A 27149-nucleotide genomic window follows, 5' to 3' on the forward strand; every position below is an offset into this window, starting at 1 on the left:
GCTGTTGCGCATGGCGAACGGGCGGCGTCGTCGCGTGCAAGAGTGTCTGTCAGGCCTTCGGCACCGACGAGCTGTGTTGCCGTGCACCTACGAACATGCTTGCCCCTTCTCGAACACCTTGCCGCCATGCACCGCAGCCAGATTTGACCGCGTGGCGTACGGGCGGTCAGAAAGCTAGCACCGTCGAGGAGCACACGCTCGCCGCCGTAGTCGACGGCCGCATCTGCACGCACGCTCACGCTCGAAGGGGGAGGATTTGCCGGTGAGCTCTGCCGTTGTCGAACTTGATTTTGAGGCTGAATCGATGGCAGGCACATGTAGAGTTGAAACCCGTCGGCCGGCACCCACAGCGGCGGCGGAGAGGAAGGTAGGGTTGGTGGCGGCGGTGAAGGGGCAGTACATGGTGGTCCGGTGGGCGGCTCCGGTGGCAAGCGGAAGGAAGGCAGGGCTCCGGTCACGGGAGGAAACAAAACGGCTGGTGGTTGGGCGTCGCGGGCGAGTCGCTTGGCTTTACAACAGCCGCCCAAGTGTTGTATATTTGTAGCACTTGGTGCTTCATTTTAGAGCTACCAAATTTTCTTTTGCAATTTTTTTATGATTGAGCTACTGTTGGAGAGGGTTTTTTGCCCTCAAATATCCTAAAAAGGCCTAGTGCCCTAAATTAGGGAGATGCTCTTTGGAGCTGCCACTCGCCGGTAGTGTCTTCCGAGGAGTGACAAATTATGACCCAGCTAGAAATTCTGCTTCTGAGGTGACTTTTCTTTTAAAAATGTGGGCAAAAGATTTGTCACTTTCGTCGATTAAGAAGAAGGTTTAGAGGTTTTCGTCCATTGGCCGAATTACAATTCATTACATTACTGTCGCGGCACATCGTTACTCAAATACTTAGCTCGTGCCAGACACCATAACTTTGATACATCTTTGGTTCTAGCAACAAGGACCCCTACCGACTTCAGCACCATTTGCGCTGCTTACTTGGGATTTCTGTGGGAGACGTTACTCCTGAACAGCCAGCTGCCCCTTGTACCACTTCAGAATTTTCATGAAGATTATACATTGTTTTTTGCTATTAAGCTTTGTTTTTTGAAATCTGACTAGATTGTCGGTACTCTATATTATGATGTGAACAAATGTTATTTTTTGAGTGAATATAATTTAGTTGTCTCGTTGTAAATTGTGCTGCATTAAGAAAACAAGAGAGCAACTAGTTAACGAGCGCTCCTTTAGGAGGCTCACAACGATCAGCGTCACTTGGCGTGCTCTCAGCCGCCCGCCACGTGCCGCGCTCTGAGCGCTCCCTTCGAAATTTTTTTCTGCATGCGTTTTCGGCTTTTTAAACTATTTTTTACTGGGTTTTTTCGACGGTTTTCAACCGGTCTTCCTTAACTTTTGAAAAAAAATCGAAAAAAAAGAAATTTGCGCGAATAAACGTGTTTTTTTCGTGAGAGGCACGGTTTTACTTTCGCGATAGTCACGGCCGTGACTCTCGGAAACGAAAAAAAAACGCGTTTTCTGTTTTTTTTCTTCCGCGAGAGACACGGTTTTTCTTTCGAGAGAGACACGGTTGTGCTTTTGCGAGAGGCACGGCCGTGCCTCTCGGAAACGAAAAAAACGTGTTTTCCGTTTTTTTCCTTTCGAGAGAGGAACGGTTTTGCTTCCGCGAGAGTCACGGTTGTGCTTTCACGAGAGGCACGGCCGTGCCTCTCGGAAACAGAAAAAAAACGCGTTTTCTGTTTTTTTCTTTCACGAGAGGCACGGTTTTGCTTCCACGAGAGGCATGGTTGTGCTTTCGCCAGAGGCACGGCCGTGCCTCCTCGGCATGGAAAAAACCGTGTTTTCTCTTTTTTTTCCTTCCGCGAGAGACACGGTTTTGCTTCCGCAAGAGGCACGGTTGTGATTTAGTGAAAGGCACGGGCGTGCCTCTCTCGGAAAAGAAAAAAAAACCGTGCTCCCGGTTCAGTTTTTTTGTCCGATTTCTTTCATGAAAAAAAAGTTTATTAAAACCTATCAAAATGGGATCTAGTTTTGAAGATCTCGACGCCAGGAATCCAACGGTGAAAACGGTTCAAGATTTGGATGCACGGTTTAAGAGATAAACGTTTTGAATAAACGAATCTACGAAAAAAGGGAAAACTCCCAGGTTGCGACAAGTGGCGCACATGCAGCGCGCCACTTAATGCAACCTGGGAAGATGGGAGTGATCTTTGCAACGAGTACTCCTTAACTAATGATTTCGAGAAAACAAGCTGGACTAGAAAATAGGCTAATGGGTTGGACTAAAAAAATTGGTAGGCTAATGGGCAGGACCAAAATAAATAGCAAATGGGTTGAACTGGACTAAAACTATTGGGCCAAAACACTAATTGGGTTGGTTACTACATGGGCCACGTCGGCCTCCATGTTAGATCCACACATATGCCATGTCAGGTCCACGTTGCTTTCTGGTCATGTAAATCGGTGACAGTTTGTTCCGTCACAGCCTAGTTTGGGCTGGGCGGGCCTGGGACAGATCCATGACGGCCAAGAACCGTCATGGAAGGTACGATGTTAAATTATGACACGATATACATGACGGATTTCAAGTCCCTCATAGATGGATACGCATGACAGTTTTTGGTTGATCTGTGAGGACAACGACCGTCATATATTAACAACTTTCTTGTAGTGAGTACAGCTTGGAGGCAAGGATCATCATGCAGAAGTGAGTTGGCCTTGCCTCCTCATTGTAGGGCCCGTAGTTCCGGCGCTTGTAGCCGGGGGGCTCCTCCATCACTACTTCCTCGACCGTGGGTGGCACCTCCTCCAAGGGCGGCACCACCCTCCTTGCCCTTCTCCATGGCCGACACCACCTCCTTGCCCTTATTCTCCGTGTTGATCTACATTATGAACAACAAAAAGTTCAAAGGTTGATCAACATTCGATCCTATTGTCCAAGCGCTATATTTATCCACCCAAAGCCCCACTACGGACCGCACCGTCTTCGATGAGGCAGCGGCGACACACCTCACGGCGGATCCATGCGTCATTTGGGCGGACGCAATGGATTCGCGATCATCACACACAGTTAACTCGGCAAAGATTCCCATTCTCACGGAAACAACTGCATGCCATTCACCGCGTTGGCGATTCCCATTCTCACGGAACCGCTGTTGTCACGTCCACACCGCCTTCCTTCCCTTCAGCGCTACGCTTTGAGTTTACTAGCGGTTGGGGCGGCACCGGGTGGCGCCGCTTAAGAGGAAGTTCGGCGGTGCCAGGTGGGAGGCGCCCCTTCGGCTGTTTTTTTTTCTGCCACACATGCATGTACAACTGAGAATCTTGTTAACCAATGAGCATAAAGCAGGCCAAAACCCTTGAAAGTGGCAATCCAAATCATTAGAGCTAAAAGCGGATTGGGAGCCAAATGAGTTCAAACTACTTGATGGACTAAACATCTAGAAAGAAGCATTTAATCCACATCTGAAACTTAAGAGAGATCTCCTGACCAATGTCAATAGCTTCTGGTCTAACCAAAGATAAAATATACAAGGGTAGCAGATCGTAGAAATTATATTGATGTTAACAAGCCAGAAACCTTCTACCTTCTCAAGAAAAAGGAAGCTAAAATCTTCAGGCAGGGCATACTTTCATGCTTTTAACAATATATCAATCGTAAGAGCAAGAACATGGCCAATTAAATCTGTACTATCATCATTAAATTCATGAACAAATAAGATTACTTGCAATATAGGAGGTAATCCTTTCATTTTTTTATGGCAAATGCAAAACAGTACATGATACTGAAATAATATGTTCTGCAACTACGGTTTTCTCAAAAGAGAGTAAATTATTAAACCAATTCCCATTTCTGAAAACAATGAAAAAACCCAGGGTAATGTTGAAGATGCATGTGCAATTAGAACAAGCATGCATTCTTGACTGACAATGAGACACCAGTTGAGGCTCAGATAGAACTCAGGGTACAACCAACTCTGTGGTTTATACTGAACAACACACGAAGGAATATACTCTCCTCAATCAAAAAATTATCTAAGGAAAAGAAGGAGGAAGTCACTTTTTATAACAGAAAAGAGACCTCTGTCATGGTTACACAGTCTATGTGGACATTTGAAGATCTTGGTCATGGCGTGCGGATGCATTGGTTGGGGGAGATGCTATATTACTACGTGCGAAAGCATTCATCTGTCGTTTGATGGGAAAATGGAGAAGAAACATTTAGCTTTCAATTCCAATAATAATCAGGAAAAGAAGTAATCTTTGGGTAGAAAATGATGCTCTGGTTTGTCAGCCTCAGTAGAATTCAAAGCGAAAAGAGTAACATGTATCACTATGCAAGTACTGCAAGACATGTCAATAGTTTCCTAAAGTTCGCGGTGGATAACATGAATCTACGCAAGTACTGGAAGACATGGAATCATTGCATCGCTTCACACCTAAATAGTTTTGTTCCAGAAGTTCATACCCATCACAGCGTCAGTACACAGAAGAAGAAGAAATAAAAGTCTCATCGGTTCCTAAGGTTATACTGACCTAGCACAATGTCAATGGTAACACAAAGGACACATGCCTTGTTTAAGGATCAGATACTTAGCTAAGAAATCTATTGCTTCTTGGGCTTCTTAGGCATGACAAAGTCACCGTCGTCGTCGTCGTCGTCTGTGTTGCTAGATGCCTTCTTTCTCTTTTGTGTCGTGGTTTTTCCCTTTGTGGCTGAGTTGGTTTTGACAAAGTCGTCGTCCTCGTCGTCATCTATGTCGCTAGATGCTCTCTTCTTTTGCGCTGTGGTTTTTCCCTTTGTACCTGAGTTGGTTTTCTTATCGCCTAACAGCAGTATCTTCTTGGTTAGAGAACTTGCCCTTCTCTGCGTGGAAGGCGTTTTGACCGGTGACCTCAGTTTCAGACCCTGTTTCTTCGCAAAGACCTCTGTAGCCACATCAAGCGGTAGCAAACCCCATTCCATCAACCTATACATCCAAACGGTTACTTGCTTACACCAGAGGAAATATTAGTGTATGCATAAAATGTATAAACCAGACATGAATGAATAACAATTTCAACACACAAGCTACAAGTAATTACTACCAGAATGAAATATTATGCTAGTGTATGATTCGGTCAGGACCGACTGGTAAGTGGAAATCTAACTAAAAACAAGCAAGGTTTGTTAGTAATTGATGATGAAATAAGGTCACATCTCTGACCCATGGTGGCCCTCAGGTTTACCCAAGAAAAACGGACCTCGGCTGCAAGCAGAACTTGTTTCATAACAACAATGTAGAGGTACAAGGCAGAAGCATACAACCTACACAAACAACACTCACACCACCAAGCTGCTTTATAGATCAACAGTAATGTGTGCTATAAATGTTTTTATATGGGATCTGCACCAGGCCACCAACCAGTTTTTGGAAAACACTACTAAGTCATGATTTTATTATCGTCGTAAGCAAATAACCATTCAGATTCCATGGCCGACCTTCAATATTTAACACCATAAATCAGTGAAGATTAAAAATTCTGGTGCCTTCAAGTTTTAACTGAACTTGGTTCACCTTTGATATTGCATTAATCTACCAGCAGCCGATCATAATAGCTTCATGTTAGTTCAGCAGTGCAAGACGCAATGATCACTTTATTGTGTTCAGAAATAGTTTAACAATTTCAGATTACTGATGTTCCACAAACACAGAATTGCATTATCAGTCGAGCACAGTGGTATAAGTAACACTGGCTATATTGTAGTAAGTTCAGTATTTATCAAATTTTAAGAACATGTATACAAATACCAATGTGTTTCGATATATATCTAGTTTCCCAGCTTCTAAAAGGAACTCTAACCCATACCAAAAAAATCCTTACCTCCCCAAAAATTGCCACGATTGGGAGTTAGACCCATCTAACTCATCCCCAGTACCCCTTCTAACTACCAAGAAATTTTGGGAACTCCCAAAAAAACAGCTTGGGAGGTTTTGCTCCCTCCCAATACTTTTTTTGGCAGGAGAAAGATTCCTTCCCCAACCGTCACCTCCCGCCACCGCTAAAGTTGCCGCCGGCAACAACTCCGGTTAAGTCACCGGCTCTGGCAACACCGCAACAACAACTCTTACACAACCAGTACAACATCAAAAGACCACAATAGGTAGTTGCTTTGGCCAAACAGGAGGTGAAAGGAAATGTAGCATCTGCTTTTGCATGGCATAAGACATTCAGGTTGTTTTAAGTACAATAATTCAATTCTTACCTGATTTGTGCTAATACAAGGAACAGTCTGAATCTTGTTTCTAAAATCAACGATCCAGACTAATTAAGCTAGAAGAAAATATGCCCAAAGGAAATCCTTACAGCCACTAGAAACAACAATGCTTGCATGATATAATATCGTCAAAATATCAAAATTCATTATGCATAGCAGGCATGTCCAATTATTAAGGAGAAGCAAAGTGAAGCTCGAAAGAAATCCTTACTGCTGGCGCCAGTAATACACAAGTTCCCCATAGCTTTTCCCTTGCTCTCCCCAGAATTCCCATGCAATCGAAATCAATCAGCAATCATCATGCCATAAATCAACAGTACATAGTTAAGTCTCAGATCATACACTCATACAGAGGTGATCTCAACCTACTGACAAAATATATTAAAGATGGCAGCTTGTGACCTTTCGAGGGGGGCGGGGGCGAAGAGGCGAGGAGCACCTGCATCATATAGACAAGGAAGAATGAGGGGTCAGGTTGGGGAGGATCTCGTCGAGCGCTGCCACTATAAAAGCCATCATTATAACTGAGTTAAAAAAAAACGCCTTCTGTTCGATGGCTACATCTATTAATGAGAGTTGTTCAATCACTATAGACACATTTAACATGTAGATAGTGATATAATAGTAATTAACTTTGATGATCTAATGCAAGCATTCCCCTAGTGCAGAAGCAAGCCAACTGCAAGGTTCATGGCGAACAAATGGAAATCATTTCTACCAATATTATGTTTTTAATCTTTGTAACAAAATATACTACAGAAGATAGCAGAAAAGGTGCAGTTATGCTTTATCAGACATATTACCTTTAGTCTCTAAATAATTCCTCTGTCTGGAATATATTCAGATCCACCTGAACAGAAAAAAGAAAAGGTACAATGATAAGATAATGAAACATACTGCATTTTTCTGTCTGTACTTGCAAAATCGTGTCCCACCTCCCATCTATCCGATCCTGCACAAAAGTATGTCATGGTCATATAGACGATGATAAGCAGTAAGTACAGTATAATACACATATGTACACTGCCTGAAAAAATAATCTGAACTGTCTAATATAGAACAGTGCAAGATAAAGTGCCAAGTAAGCCTGAGAGGTGCAATGGGCGGTGCCAGGTTGTGTGCACCCCTTCTCTGTTCTTTTTTGCAAGCTTGTGTTTGGTCTGCTTGTGTGAACATCTCGCTACATGGCGTCATTTATCAATGGCAGTAAAGCTCATGGGTCCGGTGCCTTTTATGTATGAATGCATATCAAACATGAATAAGTTGGCCTTCCTTTATGAAAGAGAAGTTGCCATAATGCAAAAACATATTAGCTTTGCTAAGTTAGAAAGTATGAACCGTATCCAAGCAAGTGTTACATAAAAAAATTATTCCGAACCAGTAGATGGCAGAAACAACTCAAACATAGGAAAGCTAGCAATCGTGCAGCAGATGATATCCATAGCAGTAGCAGCTGGCAAAGCCCTGAGACACCTCGTGGGAGAACACAACTTTGCGCCTGTATATTAGATCCAAGCAAGTTAACAGGACACTAAGCAAGTTAGTGCTAGAAACTGTAAAGAAGCACAATTGTGAGACCTGCTTAAGAAGTTTCTCTTCAGGAACTATTTTACATAAGCAGTTATGGACATCTCGATCGATACTCCACGGTAAAAAATATATATCTTGATGCTCGTCAGATGAAACAGAAGCTGGGAGCCATGGAAGGAACTCTGCCAGTCTCAAATGCACGGATACTTCAACCGACCAGCGAATATGTATCGGATACCATATCCGATACCGATACGCCCCCGATACGTATCATTGGAGTATCCGAGAATAAATGATTTAAAACAATTACAATACTCTAAGGATACTTCGCCAGTACGTTTTGGATACTTTTCCAGCCCAAGTAAGAGCCCGCTCAGCCTAGTTAAGAAGCAACCAGCAACTCTAGTACCCCGATGCCCCCATCCTTTCCCTCACAACGTTTTTCCTCCCTCCCATGCTCACACCAGGTGGCGGCTGTGTCGCCAGCGGCTGCTCACCCAGGTCCCAGGGCCAGCAGCGGTGGAGGCTAGCCGGCGACGAGCTCCTCCTCCTACTCACCAACGTCCCCTCTCACGCAACAGCCAAGTATGGACACTTCTCTTCTCCATTTCTCCTGCCCAGCCAAGCTCATCTCCTCTCCTTTCTTCTCTGATCTCTGAAGATCTGTCATCCTCATCTCCTCCAGATTGCTTTAAGTACCTGCAACGTATCCGTATTGGCACTTTTTGAAAATGACGAATTTACGTATCCGTATTGGCCCGATACTGATACCCGTATCCGTATCAGTGCATTCGAGCTGCCAGCATATTTACAGAAATGTTGCATAAGAACTGCCACACTAAATCTGACTACTCTTCGTATGACTTTTTGGGTAAGCAACGGGAAGACTTAGAAAATCAGATGATCAGACACCAATAGATACGAAATGCGATTAGTCACCAGCACCAAGTATCTGAAGTAATCACATCATCAAAATATGATTTTATAGAATGCAGACATCACAACAGATAGATGACCATGCAAAGCGCATAATCTAAAGAAAAAATCTGCCACATTTCTGAACTCCCAATGGCCACATATTTCAAACTAACCTTTCTTATGATGGAATGAAATAACACAAAGAAAATGCAACCGGCGACATGGCACACAGAGTGATCTCAGGTGCTTGTATAGCTTGATTGGGTTGCTGCTACCTCCAGACCCATGCTGAAGGTTCTATTTTCCAAATTGTATGCCTCTTTTCTTAGAAAAAAAATCATATTCAAATATTTATCCAACGAATTTCTGAAATTTGTAGGTTGTGACTTAAAACTAATAGCTAGCTGACCCAGGAATACATAGAAACTAAGATGTTTTGCAGATACCTAGGGTTGAGTGCGTCATCGTGGATGGAGTGGCTGATCTTCTCCTCAAGCTCAATACATCCACCATCCCAGACCTTAAAGTTTCAGAAGAAACTCATGCGACGATCTCAAATGATTCCAGCATGGACCCTCCAACCTTCAAATGAGTTCACTGTTAATGGGTGTAAAAGACCAGATAATAAACTAAAATGCCGGGGCACCATGCGTCACTATACTGATCTACAAAGCATACAACTAAAAAATAAAGATTAATCTGACTTTATAAAGCACAAATAAAGAACTCTTCATGTAACAATTTCATGGTATTAACCCAGTAAGGTTGTTCCATGAATTGTACACCACATACTTCTGGATCAGATTTCATTTTTACTGCTGTTTATAGAAAGTGAAAAACAACACCACATACTTACAATATGCATGGGTTCCAGTTATCATTTATTTGGGTTGAAAATTAAGAGCATCTTGCTATCAGAATAAAAGGGAGATGCACTTCTATAGTACCAAGAACAAAACATAGGATTGTTCTAGAATACAATATCAGAACAAGTATCAGTCTACCATTTAGAGAGAAAAATCAAGAAGTAAAATCCCAGTACATGGAACTTACCAGGGAGGAGTCGCTTCAGATTTGTCGCTCTGACTTCTCGTCACACTATCAATAATAAAATAGGAAAAGGTCTACACAAACAGACAAAACATAATGATATGCCACAAAAATCTAACCTATCTTGTGAACAATGAAACAATCACAAAAATGAATTAAAAAGAAAGAAAAGGAGCCTCACCTCATGATCACGGCCGAGCAATCACTACACCAACAACACCTCGATATTGCCCGTCGTCAGGTAGTTGGCCCACTCTAATGCCCCAGAACGACCAACACGATCCACAAGAACCCTACAAAATCAACAAGTTCAAGGATGAGGGAAAGATAAAGCTAAAATCCTCAGTTAAGGCATCAAGTGGTAGCTCGCTTAGTAGCTATCATTCCTGTAAAGAGCAAGCACATGGCCAATGAAATCTATAGTATCATCACTCAATTCATGTTTCCTAGAAACAAATAACAAAGAACAAATAAGATTACTTGCAATGCAGGAGGTAACCCTTACATTTTTAATGGAACATGCAGAATAGTACATGATACTAAAAGAAAATGTTCTGCAACTCTATCGATTTTCTCAAAAGAGAGTAAATTATTAAGCCAATCCCTACTTCTGAAAAAATGAAAAAGAACCGGTGTAATTCTGAAGATGCATGTGCAATTAGAACAAGCATGTATTCTTCACTAAGAATGAGATTTACAGTTGGCGCAGCACTTGTCAACTGTGGCTCGGATAGAACTGCAATCAAGACGCAGGGGAGAAGTGGCAGTCAGAATTTTGCATCTACCTATTGTTGGATTCATTGGAAGAACAAGGAGAAACTCACTGAAAGGGGACTGACCGGGAAGCAGATTGGGCACTCATTGAGGTCGGGCCTGGGGTCGTTCGACCTCGAGGATGAGCCGGCGCAGCTTCTTGAGGTCGACGTCTGGGTGCGGGTAGAGCCCCTGCCGCTCCGTGTTTTATAGGATGAACGCGGGATTCACACCCTAATCAGCGAGGAAAATCACACAAAGCCATGAACGTGCTTGCTCTATCAATATCCAAAAGTAACAGTACATTTGGACGGGAAACGAGAAAGCATGAAATGCAAATCAACAAGCATCCCAACATGGCTCGTGTGCCGCACAAGATCGAGCTCAAGAGTACCTGACGACCTTGACTCGATTCGGCTGTCCCTTGGCCTACCCTCTGAACAATCCCCTGTTGTGCTCCTCTCGTCCCCGAGAGCAACCTCCACCCCTGCTCCTCACGTGGCGGCGATGGAGGTCGCCTCCCCGAGCCAGGGCCTACTTCAGCACGTCGATTCCATCCTTTTCCCCGCACCCAGCTATATAATCACTAGCCTGAATCCAAAACCGCAGTTCATGCCCAATCCATCATTCTATTTAATCACTAGCACTACAGTATGCACGATGAAGAGGATATTCAACCAAATCTACATCACCCCAAACTAATCATCACATATTTCATCATGATTCTGAATGCACTGCGGCTGGCAAACATTGCCGAATCCAGCATTCTATATAATTGCTAGTCTGAATCCAAAACAACAGTTCATGCTCAATCCAGCGTTCTATACAAACACTAACACTGCAGTATGCAAAACGAAGAGGATGTCCGACCGAAACTACATCACCTAGAATTAATCACCACATATTTCATCACGATTCAGAATCCATGAGAATAAGAAAACTATACTACACCAACCAAAACACAGGCCAGTGCATACTAAAACAAACTTAACAGATCAATCCTGTGTTCTCCCTCTAAATCACTAGATCCAGTCACAAAAATAATACATCTACATACCTCGTAGCCCAGCCGCTGGTAGTTTCAGATCACACTTGGACCCCGCCGAATCCAGGGGAAATCCCTTGGTTTGTCCGGCGCTGGCTGGATCTCCCTCACGACATATTTCCGGCTCTGCGAGGTAAGCCTGCAACTCCCCGGGCCTGACCACCCGCCTCTCATTTCTTAGACACCCGCCGCCCTGCTCGAAATCACCACGATCCCAGGTCCTCGTCATGGCCTCCGCCGCCGTGCATCCTCTCCAAGTGCTCCTGGACGACGCCGTCGAGGATGCCGTACACGGTGTTGCAGCACTCCTGAGCACGGCGCACGACGCTGCTGAGCCGCGCGGCGAGCCACGGCAAAGGCCACAGGTCTCCGGGTGGGGAAGAGCAGCGCCACGCCTAGGCGGCAGTGGTGGCGGCGGCGGGGGGAGGGCACCGGTGGTGGCGGCGGCGAGAGACGAGGGAAAGGGAGAGGGAGAGAAATCGGGGGATGGGGATTGGGGGCTGGGCCACTGGCCAATCTCTTTCTCTCTTTCTTCTCGATGAAGCAAAACTGTTTGTCTGCTAGCTAATCCTACGTGGACATCGCCAGCGATCGCTCCTTACGCGACTGTTATTGAGTTAAATGCGCATGCATGGTGGCAGGTCTACCTGATGACCGACCAACAAGCCCGCTATGTCGTGGTCCAGGATCCAATTGGTGCCGAGTCACAGTCGCGGCAGACTCACCTAGCTAGCTAGAAAAGGGAGACGCCGACGCCGACGCCGGCCACACCTAGCTCAGCTACTGCTCCGGAGCGCCTCCCCGCCCCGTTCCAAGCCCCAAGCCGCCATGGCCGGCGCCGACGCCGCCGGCCAGTTCCAGAAGGTCAGGATCCAGCGCGAGGACACGGTGAGCAACTCCTCAGACCATCCATCGTTCATGAAAACTGAAACTTTTTATGGATAGGATTGATTTCGTTGCTCTGATCTATACGCTTGTGCACCCAGCAGTGACATTATCTTGGATTCTTGGTGCTTTTGCTCCGTATCTGTGCTAACTTATACTACTAAATCGGCGACACTTATTTTGTGACGGAGGGAGGGAGTACATCTTACTGCTAAACTGGTGCGACGCTGTACATCTGCAGGCCTTCGATGCCTATGTCGTCGGCAAACAAAATGCCCCTGGAGTTGTAGTGTTGCAAGAGTGGTGGGGGCTCAACAACCAGGTCAAGAACCATGCCATCCACATCTCCCAGCTCGGCGATGGATACACAGCACTTATTCCAGAGTACGGCGATTTATCATTTACTATCTTCATTCTGCTCCTTTCGGTGCACCATTTGCTAACAAGACGGAGTGCTATACAACTGATGCTTCACAAAGTGCCGGTGCTTTCTCAGTTTGTACCGTGGGAAGGTCGCTTTGGATGCTGCCGAGGCTCGGCATCTGATGGAAGGGCTTGACTGGAAGGGCGCAATCAGGGATATTCAGGCTTCAGTTCAATGGCTGAAGAAGAATGGATCACCCAAGGTAGGTTCTTTTTTTTAACCCTTGTTTATGTTTCAAGATTTTCTCTGTCAATTTTAGTTATTCGAATTTTAATATAGTAAAATGGTTGTGCACATCATTTTGATGCAGAGGACCAGGGGTTCAACCTGCTTCTTCTCGAAAGGAAAAATTATTATTATTATTATTATTTCAATTGTATTATTCTGGGTGACACGCAACTCATTTGCCATTATTATTATTATTATTATTTCAATTGTATTATTCTGGGTGACACGCAACTCATTTGCCTTTTGGTAGATTTGTGGTAATACCGCCATTCAGCAGAATCTAATACTCCCTCCATTCAGCAAAATCTAATACTCTCTTCTTCTTAACTAGTTAGCATGCACGTGCAACGCACGGATTTTTTAAAGGGATAATACATGTTCATCCTAGTTAATAGATAAACATTAAAATAAAAAAATAGTGACGCACTACTTATAAATATTACACATCCAATAGCTGATAATAATGTACTAATAATGAACTAACATTTTTCATTTAGCGGAAGAATATTGAATTTATTTGTTGTATTGAAGGGAGGATATTTTTTTTAACACGGGAGGATATTTCCTTTGCGGAGAGGAGTAACTAACCTATGCAAACTTCTGATGCAAAAAGTATATATTAAAAATTTCCAACAACTGAAAAAGCTGGACAGTGATAATAAAAAAATGTATTGTTATTGTTGCAAGCATATGACTCATCGTGAAATAAAGAAATAGGAACATCGTGCGTTCGATTTTCCCAAAGAACAGAAATATGAATGTTTTAATAAAACTATATTTTCTAAATTTACATATAGATGTTCTGTTTGTTTATAAAATATCCATTAAAAATGGAAAAATAATTAGGCTATGTTGTTGTCTTTGATTCATCCAGTTTTCCATGGAAACAAAGCACTCAAGAGGATCAAAAAGGCCAAAGCTGTCGTCTTCTTTTTTCTGCCGAGCGACACAACCTGCACAGGCCCTGGGACCTGGGTATCTCTTGGTTGCTTTTAGGAAAAATATTCCAAACTTTTATGCTCGGCTTCAACTTCTGAAGGATCCTGACAAAAAAAAAGAGGAGTTACGTCGCTAACATGACCATTCTAAGGAATCTGTGTCAAATATTAGTATTAGAGGTGAGATTAGGTTTTCCCCTAAAACATGAGATTATGATTGATGGGTCAAATAATGTCAAACTTTTAGGAGAAATTAAGGAGAGAAGATGTCACATCAAGTTTGTAGTGATGTAGTGCCACCACGAAATCTTCTGCAGCAGAATATCTAACAAAGGATCAGTGCACAACAGCTCGCATCAAAAGTTCAGGGCACAACCCACTATTCAGTACAAAACACGCAGACACAACACAGACGCCGCCGTCGTCAACCTCCGGCCACGCACGCTCTCCTTTGTCTGCACCCGCGTTCTCCTCAAGCAACAGTCGCATTGCCTCCTCAAGCCCCGTTCAGCGTCGTCCGCGCTTGCCCTCCTCAAGCTCCGGTCCGCATGGCCCGTACTCGTCCTCCGCAACGGCCGGCCGGCACGGGCCCTTTGCTAGAAGGAGGAGGAGAGAGGGCACGAGCAGAGAAGGGGACTCACTGGCCTCTCGCTCAGGCCACGGCGCGCCCCTCTGGCCGCCGGCCACTCGCGCCCATGCTGAGCCAACTCCCTTACCTCGCATCCAGCATCTACCCGGCGAGCCTCTCTTCACCTGGTCAAACACCCCGCTCGCCGCCCCGAGGCTGCGGCTGACACCCCATATCACCCGCATGGCGAGCAACTGGCCACATGTGGCCGTGGCAACGACATCTAACGTGTCGCCCATGCCGCCGAAATCCAGCGGCACCGAAAGCAGCGCGTAGGTGGCGGTCTGCTTGAGCGGCCGCTCGGTCTCGTCCCGATTGCGCCCGACGGTGACCCGGCCCTCCGCGTGACGATTGCGGCGATGTCGGCCAGTCGCACGCACACGCCGCCCCGCTCCAGCGCGGATTCCGCCTCCAGCCGCAGGTCCTTCGCCTCTGGGATCGGTGAAGGTGTGGTGTGGAGGCCTGCTCACAGAAGAAAATCGTTGACGTGATTTCAGGAACTCCTTGGATTGGGGGGCGGAAATCGTTGACGTGATTTCAGGAATCGTTGGATTGGGGGCGGGTGGTGGAGTACGGTCAGTCATTCAAAATTACTAAGTGCACACCGTAAAACTATTAGATGAATGATGGTCGTTAGATTCAGATTTGTGGGACTAATCGTACGGTGGTGAATGGGTCCTTCGGTGTTCTGGGTGTAATTACGGGGTACACTTAAGAAAGTTTCTGTTGGATTGTTTAATAGTAGTGGAGATCAATGAAAATGATAAATCTTTTGCCTCGTTTTAAAATAAAGCTTAAAATTCTGACACTTATTATGGATCGGACGAAGTAGTATGTAAGTAGCCATTTTATTTGTTTGTTGCACAAATCTTGTTGTGTACTTTTGACAGTTAACTAAATAAGTAAGCTATGCCCCTCAGTGATGTCTAAGATCGTGTCTTCTAGAAATAATTTGACTTTTCTCCACTGCATGTGTACAAGTGAAATTTTTCATGAGAAAAGCATTAAAGGATCAATTTAGGTTCATGGAGGTAATGCAATCGCAACACATACCATGTTTATGTTATGTTGCAAATTAAACAACACCTAAGTAATGATTGACATACATTTTTTCCCTAAATATGTATTTTGTTTAGGTTGGTGTTACTGGTTATTGCATGGGAGGTGCTTTGGCAATTGCGAGTGGAGTTTTGGTACCGGAGGTTGATGCTGTTGTTGCTTTCTACGGGACACCATCCTCGGAGCTTGCTGATCCTTCCAGGGCTCTAGCTCCAATCCAGGCTCATTTTGGAGAGCTCGACACCTATGTCGGGTTTGCTGATGTGACCGTAAGACCTTTTACGTACCCCAGACTCGGTCTTGTTAAATAAGACAATATTGAGGATTATTTGCTTTCCATAGGGAGTTAGAAACTGGAAAATAGTTTGCTAACTCAAACGTTATGTGCATATACTTATTAGTGTTGGATAACAAAATTAATAGTATTCTTAATAGAAATACAAATAGAAAACATTGTTACCGTGATGTTTTAGGCGGCCAAGTCGTTGGAGGAGAAGCTCAAGTCTTGTGGGGTAGCACATGAAGTGCACATATACCCTGGATGCTCTCATGCCTTCATGAACACATCACCTGAGGCTCTCAAGAATCAGGGAGCCATTGACCTGGCATGGTCCTGCTTTGCTACATGGATGGGTCGTTTCCTGTGATCTGTATCGGAGCCATCACCACACTGTATGAACCTGAGGTGTATATGGACTCAGAGTCACGATGATTAATGAGAATAAGATGTTCGGTACGTGCGTACAACATGCAGTCATTGTCCAATCCAGACAAGTTTGCTTGTGTTAGCGATATGAACTCGTCATGGTTATGTTTTGTGAATGGTGAGCTAATTTGGTGTGCATTTCTCCATTTACATCGAATTGTCGAGAGTTTCTTGGTTTTCACTTTTTCTTGGAAAGGCATTTTTATCGTGAATGCTTGCTCTTTTCCAAAAGTATATTATTTTTTTGTCGTGTTTTCGGATCCGGCTTTCACTCTTCTTTACAAAGCATTTTGGATCGTGAATACTTGAAAATATATACCAAAAATTACGTAACACAAATAATTCCAGAAAAGGTATTGATGATGCTGATTTTCCTCCTATGAACCTGGTGAAAGTTTAAACCATACAACTTTTGTGTGCACTATGTTTTTAAAGTTGGAACAAATCTCTGTACACTATTTTTTAGAGGGAATTCCTTTTTTTTTATCCCCAAGGTTCCCGTTAGTGACGGATGTTACCCGATTTAGCGAAAATTCTAAATTTATGCTGTTCAGTTTTTTTTCTCTCCAATTTTACTGCGGATTTGTGCATACCATGTAGGCGGTTTATTTTTCTCTCTTCAGTTTTTCTATATCTACTGGATCCCAGGTGCAGAGAACACTCGGCTCAGCTCAGTTCAGAGCGTCCAAAATTCTTTTTGTTTTCACCGGACCGGCCCCGGCGAACCGAATCCCGAGGCTCCCCTTCGTGGGCCGGCGGTCGACGACGAGATCTTTCCCGGTTCCCGGAGGCGCGAAAGCGGCGGCCGGTTTCCTCCGCTGTGCTACTACCTGCACAGCTGCACTGCCGAGCACGCGCTCGCTCGATCTCTCCGCGTTGTCGCGCACGTCGGCAGGTCGGCAACCAGAGCCAAAGGGCCTGCCTATATCCGACAGCTGAACGTGCACGGCGAGGCGCCATGAATCATCGGCGTCCCCTGCGTGGCACCCAGCTTGCTTTAGCTCGTGTGCACGCACGCGGCATCCGGAGATGCATTCGTCCGCGGAACAGCGATTTGTGAGTTGTGACGACGTACGTGATTGATTGGTGTGTATGCATCAACAGAGAAGACAAGGGAAATATATATAGCTCGATCGTGATGAGGAGGGCAAGCTCGCATCGGAAAGCTACATGCCGTCCGTCCGGCCAGCAAATGTGAAATGTCTGTCTCCGCGCGCTGATTGCTGCCTGCTGCAGTCTTATTATCGAGATGAAATGTTCTTTCAGCGAAAGGTGACGTTCCCTCGACACGACAGCGAGGTGCATATGCAGTTTTCCGTCGGTCGATCTGACGTACGCATCGTGCCGCTTAGAAAAAATCTTTACAAAAAGGATGGTGCATATGCAACAATTACGTAACATGTCAGAAATGGCGGCTGAATCGATAAGTAAGTTGCATTTTTAAAGGAAAATTATTGACGATGGCCATATGGTGTGGTGTGTCCGTGGGGTGTGTGGACAGAGTAACACACGTCGGCGTCGCCGTTTCACAGCCTCCGTTCTCTCTCTTTTTTTTCTTCAGGCAGGCGTGTGAAAGCGGCGAGGAATGTGTGTGTAGTTTGGTTCCATCGAGTGACTACGAAAGAATTTGTCTGCCGAACAAAACAAATTTTGAGGCAATTTCCAAGCCATTTAATTTAGCGTACAACAAAAACGTCAACATCCATTTCTTTGGTCAGGCGCACTATCGACCTGATCAGCATGAGCCAGAGTTTATTTAGAGCATAAAATAGGGGGGTAAGTGCGCTTTGGCTCATTTTAATTAACATCTTCTTCTTCTTTTTCTTGCTTGGTTGATTCATTCGTCCATTCCTAGGTTGGGTGTATCATCAGATCAAAATAACAAAAAGTTGTACACTGAATCAAACTACACCAAGGTTTCTGAAGAAGCAGAAAGAACGTGCAACCACGAAGAACTCAGAACAAGGTTCTTTCTTGTGCACAAGAAGTGCAAACTACTACAAGAAAAAGGCAGGGGAACAAGCATGAGTGTAGAATCTTTCTGCATTTATACGTATCATCGACCAGCCGTGCTCGCTTGCTTGCTTATCGTAAGTAAATCTCAGCTAATTACGTTTCTATTTATTACAAAGGATTGAGCAATGATGGAAGAACCAGAACCAGAGCAGAGCAGGGTGAGAGAGAGTGAGAGGGAAGGAGACCTTTTTTACTTGGGCATCATCGATCTTCCACAGTACTCGCCGCCGGTCGACGGTCAAGCCTCGGCCATCGCCCGGCCGCCCGGCGCGCGACCACTCCACGAACGAACGGCCGGAGATGGCTCATCTGGCTGGCTGGCTATGGCTAGCAGCGGTAGACGACGTAGTTGTTGCGGCGGGGCTTGGGCATGTGGCAGAGCATGACGAGCACCAGGGCGATCAGCATGGCCAGCAGGAACCCCTTGGGGTCCAGCCCCACGCCGCCATCGCCGCCGCCGCCGTCGTCGTCGCTGCCGCAGCCGCAGCCGATGCAGCAGCAAGATCCCGACCCCATGGCGGCGACTGGCACCGGGGGATAGTGGTGAGGTGATTCTCTGAATCTTATTGAGATGTGTGTGCCTCTTCTGTTGCTTGGACTGTGGAGAAAGGGGAGAAGAGGGGCGGAGGCAGAGCACTTGTTGTTTACTAGCAGCAGCACTGACACCCAGGCGCACGGGTCCAACACGGCTATCTAGCTGGGCGGGCGGCTGGGCCGGTCCGAGGACGGCAGTCGGCAGGCGTATGGACACCGGGGCCCACATGTCAGGTGCTAGATGTAGAATAAAAAGCAGAGTTTCAGTGTTTCACTACACTCCATGCTGCAACTTGCTGGCGTTGGAAAAGAAAAAAGGAAGGTTGCCACCACATTCCTGTTGCAATTTTGCAAGTGCTCATGTATAAATAATTTCTTTTTTCCAGGTTTTTTTACTGTGTTGTTGGTGGGATGTCACTGTCTGGAAAAGCATTGTAATTCCACTTCAGACGTGGTTTCGGACAAAACTTCAGAGTGGCACCACCAGTTTGACCGAAAGCAACTGGTATCAACCAAATGATTTTAATGAAGACTTATAAAATGCACCGCAAACCAAATTTCAGGCCATGCTGTACCAGGAAACCAAAATCGGTAAAAACTTTCAGAACAAACGTACCCCAGAAATGTGAATGAAACAAGCATCAAACCGAAACAGACAGTATATTTTCGGTGAAATTCATTCGGGCTATGTTCAGAACTACGTACGTGGTGAGAAAACCGAACAGAAGGTGACCAGAACAAATAGCAGAACAAATATACACCGTTGCAACACTATTGTGCAGTGTCTGCAAAGCATCTACTACTGCTGTGCTGGGGCAAACAAAACCAGTGGTATGACAACACATCCCTACAATCCCCTTGATGCTGCTACTCACTCAGGGTAACAAAGAAAATTTGCTCAACATATGCGACCGGGTACTAACTGTCGACGCCGAGGAACTCTGTGAAGCTTGGGTATTGGGGCTCCCACCCGATATCGGCCCGGGTTTTGGAATTCTCCATCCTCTTCCCCAACGGACCGCCGGTACCTGAAGAGAAGGTGGATTCAAGATTATTACCACAAGAAGAGTGATGTATGCGCACCGAAACACTTCACACGCTGGAGCAGGAAGGAAACTAACCAGTGAAACCTTGGAATTCCGTGTCGAACTTCCCACTTTTGTTAACAGCGTCCATTATTTCTTGCCTGCAAAGTTCAAATTTATGCATTTTAATTGAAATAACGAGTTGCCCGTTCAGCTATCAGTAGAGCCATGGCACACCGACAGAAACGAGCTAGATGAATACCAGTTGATGTAAAGAAGCAGCTTAGCACTAACCTGGAAAGAGGCTTATTGTCACAGCCCAAAAATATACGAGCCCGAGGTCTCTTTTTCATTATGGCAATTGCAAGGGATGCCGCATCCTGAGAATATATAAGATAACATTACATTACAACTCACATGATGCTGATTGATGTGACATATTTTGCTTAATAAATCAATAAAGTTGTTTCTGTTTGTTTGATCTGACGCACTTCGCTTAATAAAACAATAAAGTAGGATCGTTTGCTATGATAAGACTGAATTTTTTTTATATAGAAGGATGAATCTGGGGTAAATTTCTATGCTCATTTAACCTCATAATGGATCTGATTGATAATATGATCTGGTCGCGAGTCCAGTGTTCCCTTCCTCAACCAGAAATAATGAGCACCCCTATCTATTTTGTGTGTCTAAGTCAAGGAAATACGGTATGAGTTATATTCATCTTATATTGTATAAAAGCTCTGTGTTCATGCTTGCAATTTTAAACAGCCAATATGTATAGGTGGAGGATATATAAAGTCCTGCTAGCCTGAGAACACAGCCTCCTGCCTCCAGGACAACATTTTCTGCTCTAAGAAGAACATCAGTACGAGGACCCCTGCCCACTGGAATAGATGGACAATCCTGCACAACGAAGAGAAAAGGCATGGTAAAAACAATTAAAATAAAATTCAGAAAATATTAGGAGCTACTTGTGTGTTTCTAGGTAAGAAATGCTTCAACTGCAAAAATAAAATAAGAAGTGCTTGTACGCCCAAACTATAACAAATCTGAAGTTGCATACTATATTAGACGTGTAAATTTCTCTTTTCATTTAGCGGAGCTTTTATCACCCAAAAGAGCAACAATTGGTAGACACCTATGATCTATGCAGAATATGCAGTCTAGCAGTAATACCTCATTGCACAATCTGTTGTCACTACAGTCATAAAGAGCAGTACTCGACGTAAACAGGAAAGAACCTTCTCCGTTCCAATTTGAGGCAGCCACTCTGCATGCATTTTCTGAAATGAGGATACATCACATGCCCATGATATGCAATTTGTTTAGCATAAGATAGATGCACACCGCACAGTATCACAGCGAAACTAGTCTAGTTACTTTCTACCAGTTCATTGAGATGCAGAACTTTGCATTTTTCCTATAAAGCTAGTGTAATTCATTAACAATGGAAAAAAATCCTACTAACCAAATTGATGATGCACAGGGGTGTGTTGACATCAGAAAAAAGGTTGGTGGCACCCATCTGCATATAATACTAGTAATAACAGATCCTTACAGAAAAACTGTCCAATAGTCCATCGAACAGTTTTTGGTAAATCATAAAATCTTAGCCCTGGTGGAGTTAGTTGTTCCAAGCACAGTGCACTCTAAAATGCAGTACTTAACTAAAAAAATGACAATATGAAGTCCCATAGCAGTATGTACAGTTGTACACACGTAGCTGTATTAGAATCAAGATAAGATCACCTAATTTATTTACAAATACCAAAAGACCAGAAAGTCCTGGATCAACCATGTTACACCACACATTTCCCTCTGCTAATACTGACATTGCCAATATTAAATCTGACACATCCATTACTACAGATTAAATTGCACTTCTACAGCGACCATCTCCATAATATCTGACCAGTCATCGTCTCAGATTGTCTACCAGCTTGATTCAATTTTCGTGCCACAATCGCGGACCATACTTTCACTATGATACATACATAAAACATCAATGTCAATGTGTTCATCTTAACCAACGTTCACTATGGTTCATGTGCCCTAAGGTTCATATCAGCAATTAAACTTCCATACTTCAAAAAATTCAGCTTCCACACGGATGTGAGATCTCAGTCCAAACAGCACAGACATCAAGCAGTGACCACAAACTGGAGATTGGTACCAATTCTACTGCATGGAGCCATCATTACAATCACACTCGCTTACCTCAAATCGCCGGGGTAATCATCAGAACGGGATGGAGGAGCGCAGAAAATAACATATGGAGCCTTTTGAGAGATAGTGGATCCCTTCAAGGAGGGAATGATGCCAATATTGGTTAGCTCGCTGTGATGGTCTGTGCTTGCGGTCTGGCCATAAACTTTGCATCCTGGGTGTTCCTATAGAAGACGAGGTTGAGTACTTAATTAGCCGAGACATGATTATGTTTAACAGGTTGATGTCAGAAAGTGGTTCTTTAGCCACGGGTATCCATACCTTTAGCCACTTCTCGGCTACCAGTCGCCCAAGCACACCTGGGCCGATGATGAGTAAGTCGTTCTGGGTAACAATGTCGGCACCGGGCATCGCGAACCCTGTATCTTGGGATACCCCTAGCAGCAACAAAGAAGGAAATGTTAAAGGTCACTTAGTTGCACGCATCGCTGTGGAAAGAATTCGACATTTGGAGATAAAGAGGACCAACCTAGAGCCTCCATCGGTCATATATATAACTTTCAGCACATAGTAACTAGATAACTTAATTTACCAGGTACTGAAATCCGTTACCCTTTGATAAATCGTTCATTCCACCATGACTGAAGGCCATAAATTGCCACATAGATGTCAGGTGAAGTAGCTACTAGCTAATGTCAATCGGCGCTTCCGTCCATCGTTATATGATGAGACAAGCAGAATGCGCGACCTCGGAACCCAACTAGTATAAACTAGTTGATTTCAATGGGATAAAAATGGGCATAGTGATAGTTATAACACTTGTAATTTGGAACTGACAGGGAATGGATTTCAGAACTGGACACAGCAGCTCAACAGTGTAACTGGAGCGGAGTTGGAAGCGGATTGCTATCCAATGGCACGAGCGAGCGAGTTAATGGAAGGCGGGCAGCGCAAGGAACAGAAAGGGGCAAAAGACAAGGGTCGGCCAGAGAGTTACCGAGGGCGGCGGCGGCGACAGGCGCGCGGCGGGCGAGCGAGAGGATCCGAGCTGGACGGCCGGCGGTCGGGGTGAGGGGCCTCACGGAGGAGGGGCGGGATGAGGGGAGACGGAGGGTTGGGGTCCGGGTGGGAACCAGGGCGGCGGCGACGGCGACGTCCATATTGTCGTCGGCCGTCGTCGAGAGCTGGGATGGGGATGGACATTGGATCGGGGTTGACGAGGATAATGGTGGCGACTTTGGGTTGGGCCGGGCCGACTTTGAACCAGGGCCCGGTATGACGTACAGACAGACAATTGAAACCCATTCGACCAGGTCTCAAAAAAAATTCGACCATGTCAATTGAACTGACTGCGTAAAAAAAAGTTGAACTGACTGCCTATACATGTACAATTTTCTCCAAAAAAAAATGATGATGATAATATACACTTACAGAAGGACGAGGTCACCTTTTTAGAAATATAAGTCTTTTTAGAAATTTCGATATGAACTATATACGGAGTAAAATGAGTGAATCTACACTCTACCATGTTTTACACACATGCCATGGACTGGTTGCATTGATAGGTGCAAGTATACAAACACAAAAACTAAGCTAGCTGCTTGACAGCATTTCATCATCAGCACTAAGGAAACAAACAGCTACATACTGCTACCCCGACTCCTATAACTCCCATAGGAGTTGGGGGTACCACCCTTCTCCGTTCCCATCCATCATCTCTACCGTGCTAGAAGGGATTTGCGCGGTTCAAGATGAAGCAGCCGTCAATCAATCCGTCCTCTGTCGACTGTCGTGCCACGCAACATGCTTCCCTTCCCTCTGACTTGGATTCTGCCGGCCGTTCCTTCTCACTAGACAATCTTTCCTGACATATGTGTTTTCCACCTTCAGAAGAGCACGGAACCGCCCACAACAAGTCACTTGAGAGTTGAGTAGTACATAGTCATATTCAAAGTTTCAAATGCTCCAGTCTAAGGATGGCTACTTCAGCTTCTTGCTCAAACATTGATGGGCTGACACAAGCAACTGAGATAAAGCAAAACAGCTTGAGACCCGTCTTGCTTGCCTTCGCCCGAGGAATCACCTGCAGGGATCGATCGCTTCCTACTCGAATTTCGGCCGCTACAACAGAGAGCAGCGACGCTCACCGTCTTGATCATCACCGCCGTGCTCGAGACACGGGAGAGCCACATGAGACTCCACGCGGCTCGAGGGGAAGCAAACGTGTGCCCATCCATCCTCTGCGTGCTGCCGGACATGCTTCTTTCAGCTCAGATTCTGCTCTTCATTTTTGCAAAATATTCCAAAAAGATCACAAAACCGCGACAAATCACCTGCAAAGAAACAAAACAAAAGCTTAGGTACATAAGCTGGGAAATCTTCAGGTGACAACATACACAAGTGTCCCCCCTGAGGTTGCTAGAGACCAGGGACCTTCTAAATTCTACTACCTCTGTTTCTAAATGTAAGACGTTTTGGCAGTTCAAACGGAGAATTTTGAACTGCAAAAACGTCTTGCATTTAGAAACAGAGGGTGCCTAGTATTAATAGCCCCCTTGATCTAATGGGTCATGCTCAAAACTCCATAGTTTACTTTAGTCAAACAACTACTCCCAACATACATCCCCGACCAACATCTCTTTAATCTGATGCTTAATTAACCCTAACTTTAGTAAAATAACTACTCCCAACCAACATCTCTTTGATCTGATGCTTAACTAACCCCCAACGTTTCTTAAAAAAGCAACAGAAAAATCATCCAGCCCCGGTGTTGAACTAGTTTTCAAACTCCTTATAACATGTCGATCTCATATAATGAATGAGGTTGGAGCAGTAAATCCTAAATAGTTAAATAGGCGATCCCTACTAATCTATTTCTCTCAACATGCAAACATGCATGTGAAAAGATTTTCCATTCTTCTATGCTACTTGTGTCCAATAAATATTTTACAAAACTACACAATAATCAAATACAACAAATCATTTGTATTTTCAGTTTTGATACTGATATTATTAAGCCAAATACTCATGTTACAATCAAACATCATTGAAACATATTGCAACCAGTACCCGCATCAATGTGCGGGGTATCATCCAGTTATTATCAATGTGAGACATAATTGGAACAGGCAGCCAGGCTCCCCCTTTTCTTCATTTATGCACTCATTTCTTGTGATATCTTCACCTTCCGTGCAACAGTAAATGAGTTGAACACCTCATCGCCCGCGTGATGGTGCACGGCCAGCACTTGGAACCCGCCACGCCCGATATCGTCCAGCTCCACTACAGGATACAGGAACGCTCGCGCCCCGTGCGCGCTTCGCGCGACGAGCACCGCCCCATCTGCCATGTGCTTCCCCAAGTGCGCTATGGCGCCGGCCTTCTCCTCAGACGTCATTCCCACGAGCGCCGCCAGGAAGACCACATAATACGCGCCGAGCTCGGACGTGAGGTCTGCGACTTCGGTCGTGTGGAACACCATGCGCGATTGCACGTCCTCGTCCGTCGGCACCGACCAGCTTCCTCGCCCGGCCATTGGCCACGCTGCACCGGTCGTAGTTGTCGAACCGGGTGTGCCAGCCGATGTAGAGAAACAGCGGGCAGGGAAACCGGCCTGAAAAACGACACAGCGTAACCATCAGGCGGAAGAAGTGGCCTGGAATGAGGCAATCTGCCCAATTCTCGCCTGAAACGCGGTGAATCGCAGGTTTCTGAAATCAGACAAGTTTGTGCCATTTTTTTACCTAAATCTGGGCCGTTTCTAGGCAGAATCCGGGCGTGCCTGACTCCTGTGGCAGAGATCTGGGCGAGTGCCTTGATCTCCTGGGCCTGGGCTTGGCTGGGCCTTGGGCTCCGTCGATCGATCCAGCAGAGACGACGCTCGGTGGGTCGTGGAACTCGTCGAAAGAAGAAGAAGAAGAAAAAAAGAGTCACAGCTCCAGCAGGCAACGCGTGTACGTACGTGACGCCAAGCCGTCCCGATTGGATGGGTGGACGCACGCACTTGTTTTCCCTTTTTTCAACTGTATATGTATACGGATGTACATAATATTCAGAAAATGTTCAGAAATTTCGGAAATTGTTAATGAAGTTATAAAATAATGTTCACAATATTCAGAAAATGTTCACAAATTTCAGAAAAAAATCCCAAATTTGAAAAAGTCCACAAAATTCAAAAAAGGTTTGCCGTTTCAGAAAGGATTCATCAACTCAAAAAAATGTTTTCCAAAAACAAAAAATGGTCCTGAAATTCAAAATTGTTCCCAAATTTCAGAAATATTGTTCAGATGTTCCAAAAATGTTCAAAATTTCAACAATAATGGTGAATTTCAAAAATACTCAAGAATTTGTAAAAATATTCTCGATTGCAAAAAAAAAATGTTCATTATTTGAAAAATGTTTACAATGTCCAAAGATACTCATTAATTTTAAATATGTTCGCAAATTAAAAAGAAAAGGAAAACAAAACCAAAAACCAAAAAGAAAGGAAAAGGAAAACAGAAAAAAAGAGGAAAAAAAACTAAAAAAGGAAAAGAAAGAAAAAAGGTTCAGGAAGGTTCTAGAAAGGTTTTCCTATGGAGATTATACCATGAAGCACTACCAACAACGAACCTTTTGAATCATCAACACATGTCCACTACACGGGTTTGCGCTTTATGTGCATCTGAAGATAACTGGAAACATGCCCTCATAGATTGTGCTATGGCAAGAGCTGTTTGGTCGCTGACCTCAGAAGAAACAGTGGAGTGTATGGTTGAGAACCTGACGATGAACGCGAAGAACTGGCTATTCCAGATGCATGACAAGCTGCTGCATGGTGAGTTCACCCGCATGGTGATCACGTTATGGGCAAGATGGTGATCGAGAAGAAAGGCCATAATGAAGAGACTTTTGAAACCCCATTCGCAACCAATTTTTTCATCAAGTTCTTCTTTCGGGACCTTGACATCATTGATAGTAGAGTCTATGTTCATAGCGGGAGAGCACCA

The 27149-nt window shown here is 44.7% G+C and overlaps 2 protein-coding genes and 1 long non-coding RNA gene across 21 annotated transcripts; 1 reads left to right on the forward strand and 2 right to left on the reverse strand.

The window, feature by feature from the left end:
* Window positions 1-4400: 4400 nt before the first annotated feature.
* On the reverse strand, window positions 4401-12117 carry LOC123187033 (uncharacterized). Of its 19 annotated transcripts, none has more exons than XR_006493780.1 (11): window positions 11562-12115; window positions 10899-11095; window positions 10591-10738; window positions 10450-10487; window positions 9933-10044; window positions 9755-9825; window positions 7632-9283; window positions 7189-7205; window positions 7057-7103; window positions 6465-6692; window positions 4401-4964 (listed from the first exon to the last, which is right to left on the reverse strand). It is a non-coding gene; the product is annotated as an uncharacterized lncRNA (long non-coding RNA). The 19 variants fall into 19 exon arrangements; XR_006493781.1 differs by having other exon boundaries at window positions 7057-7205; window positions 7632-7751; window positions 9148-9283; window positions 11562-12104; XR_006493782.1 differs by lacking the exon at window positions 7057-7103 and having other exon boundaries at window positions 7151-7205; window positions 7632-7751; window positions 9148-9283; window positions 11562-12101.
* Window positions 12118-12213: 96 nt separating this feature from the next.
* On the forward strand, window positions 12214-16545 carry LOC123187035 (protein usf). The gene is made up of 5 exons (XM_044598790.1): window positions 12214-12437; window positions 12676-12818; window positions 12931-13060; window positions 15789-15980; window positions 16185-16545. The coding sequence occupies exons 1-5, from the start codon at window positions 12378-12380 to the stop codon at window positions 16356-16358; spliced, it is 699 nt and encodes a 232-aa protein (XP_044454725.1). The 5' UTR covers window positions 12214-12377; the 3' UTR covers window positions 16359-16545.
* A 3065-nt stretch (window positions 16546-19610) lies between these two features.
* On the reverse strand, window positions 19611-23258 carry LOC123187036 (uncharacterized; the record flags this gene model as incomplete). The annotated part of the gene is given in 9 exon segments (XM_044598791.1): window positions 19611-19995; window positions 20089-20153; window positions 20287-20372; window positions 20586-20675; window positions 20788-20898; window positions 21172-21265; window positions 22213-22385; window positions 22483-22598; window positions 23159-23258. Coding segments are annotated over 9 exon segments (945 nt in total), but the record flags the coding sequence as incomplete, so codon positions are not given.
* Window positions 23259-27149: the final 3891 nt, after the last annotated feature.

The sequence above is a fragment of the Triticum aestivum genome, chromosome 2A (genome assembly GCF_018294505.1).
Source record: "Triticum aestivum cultivar Chinese Spring chromosome 2A, IWGSC CS RefSeq v2.1, whole genome shotgun sequence".
Taxonomy (NCBI): domain Eukaryota; kingdom Viridiplantae; phylum Streptophyta; class Magnoliopsida; order Poales; family Poaceae; genus Triticum; species Triticum aestivum.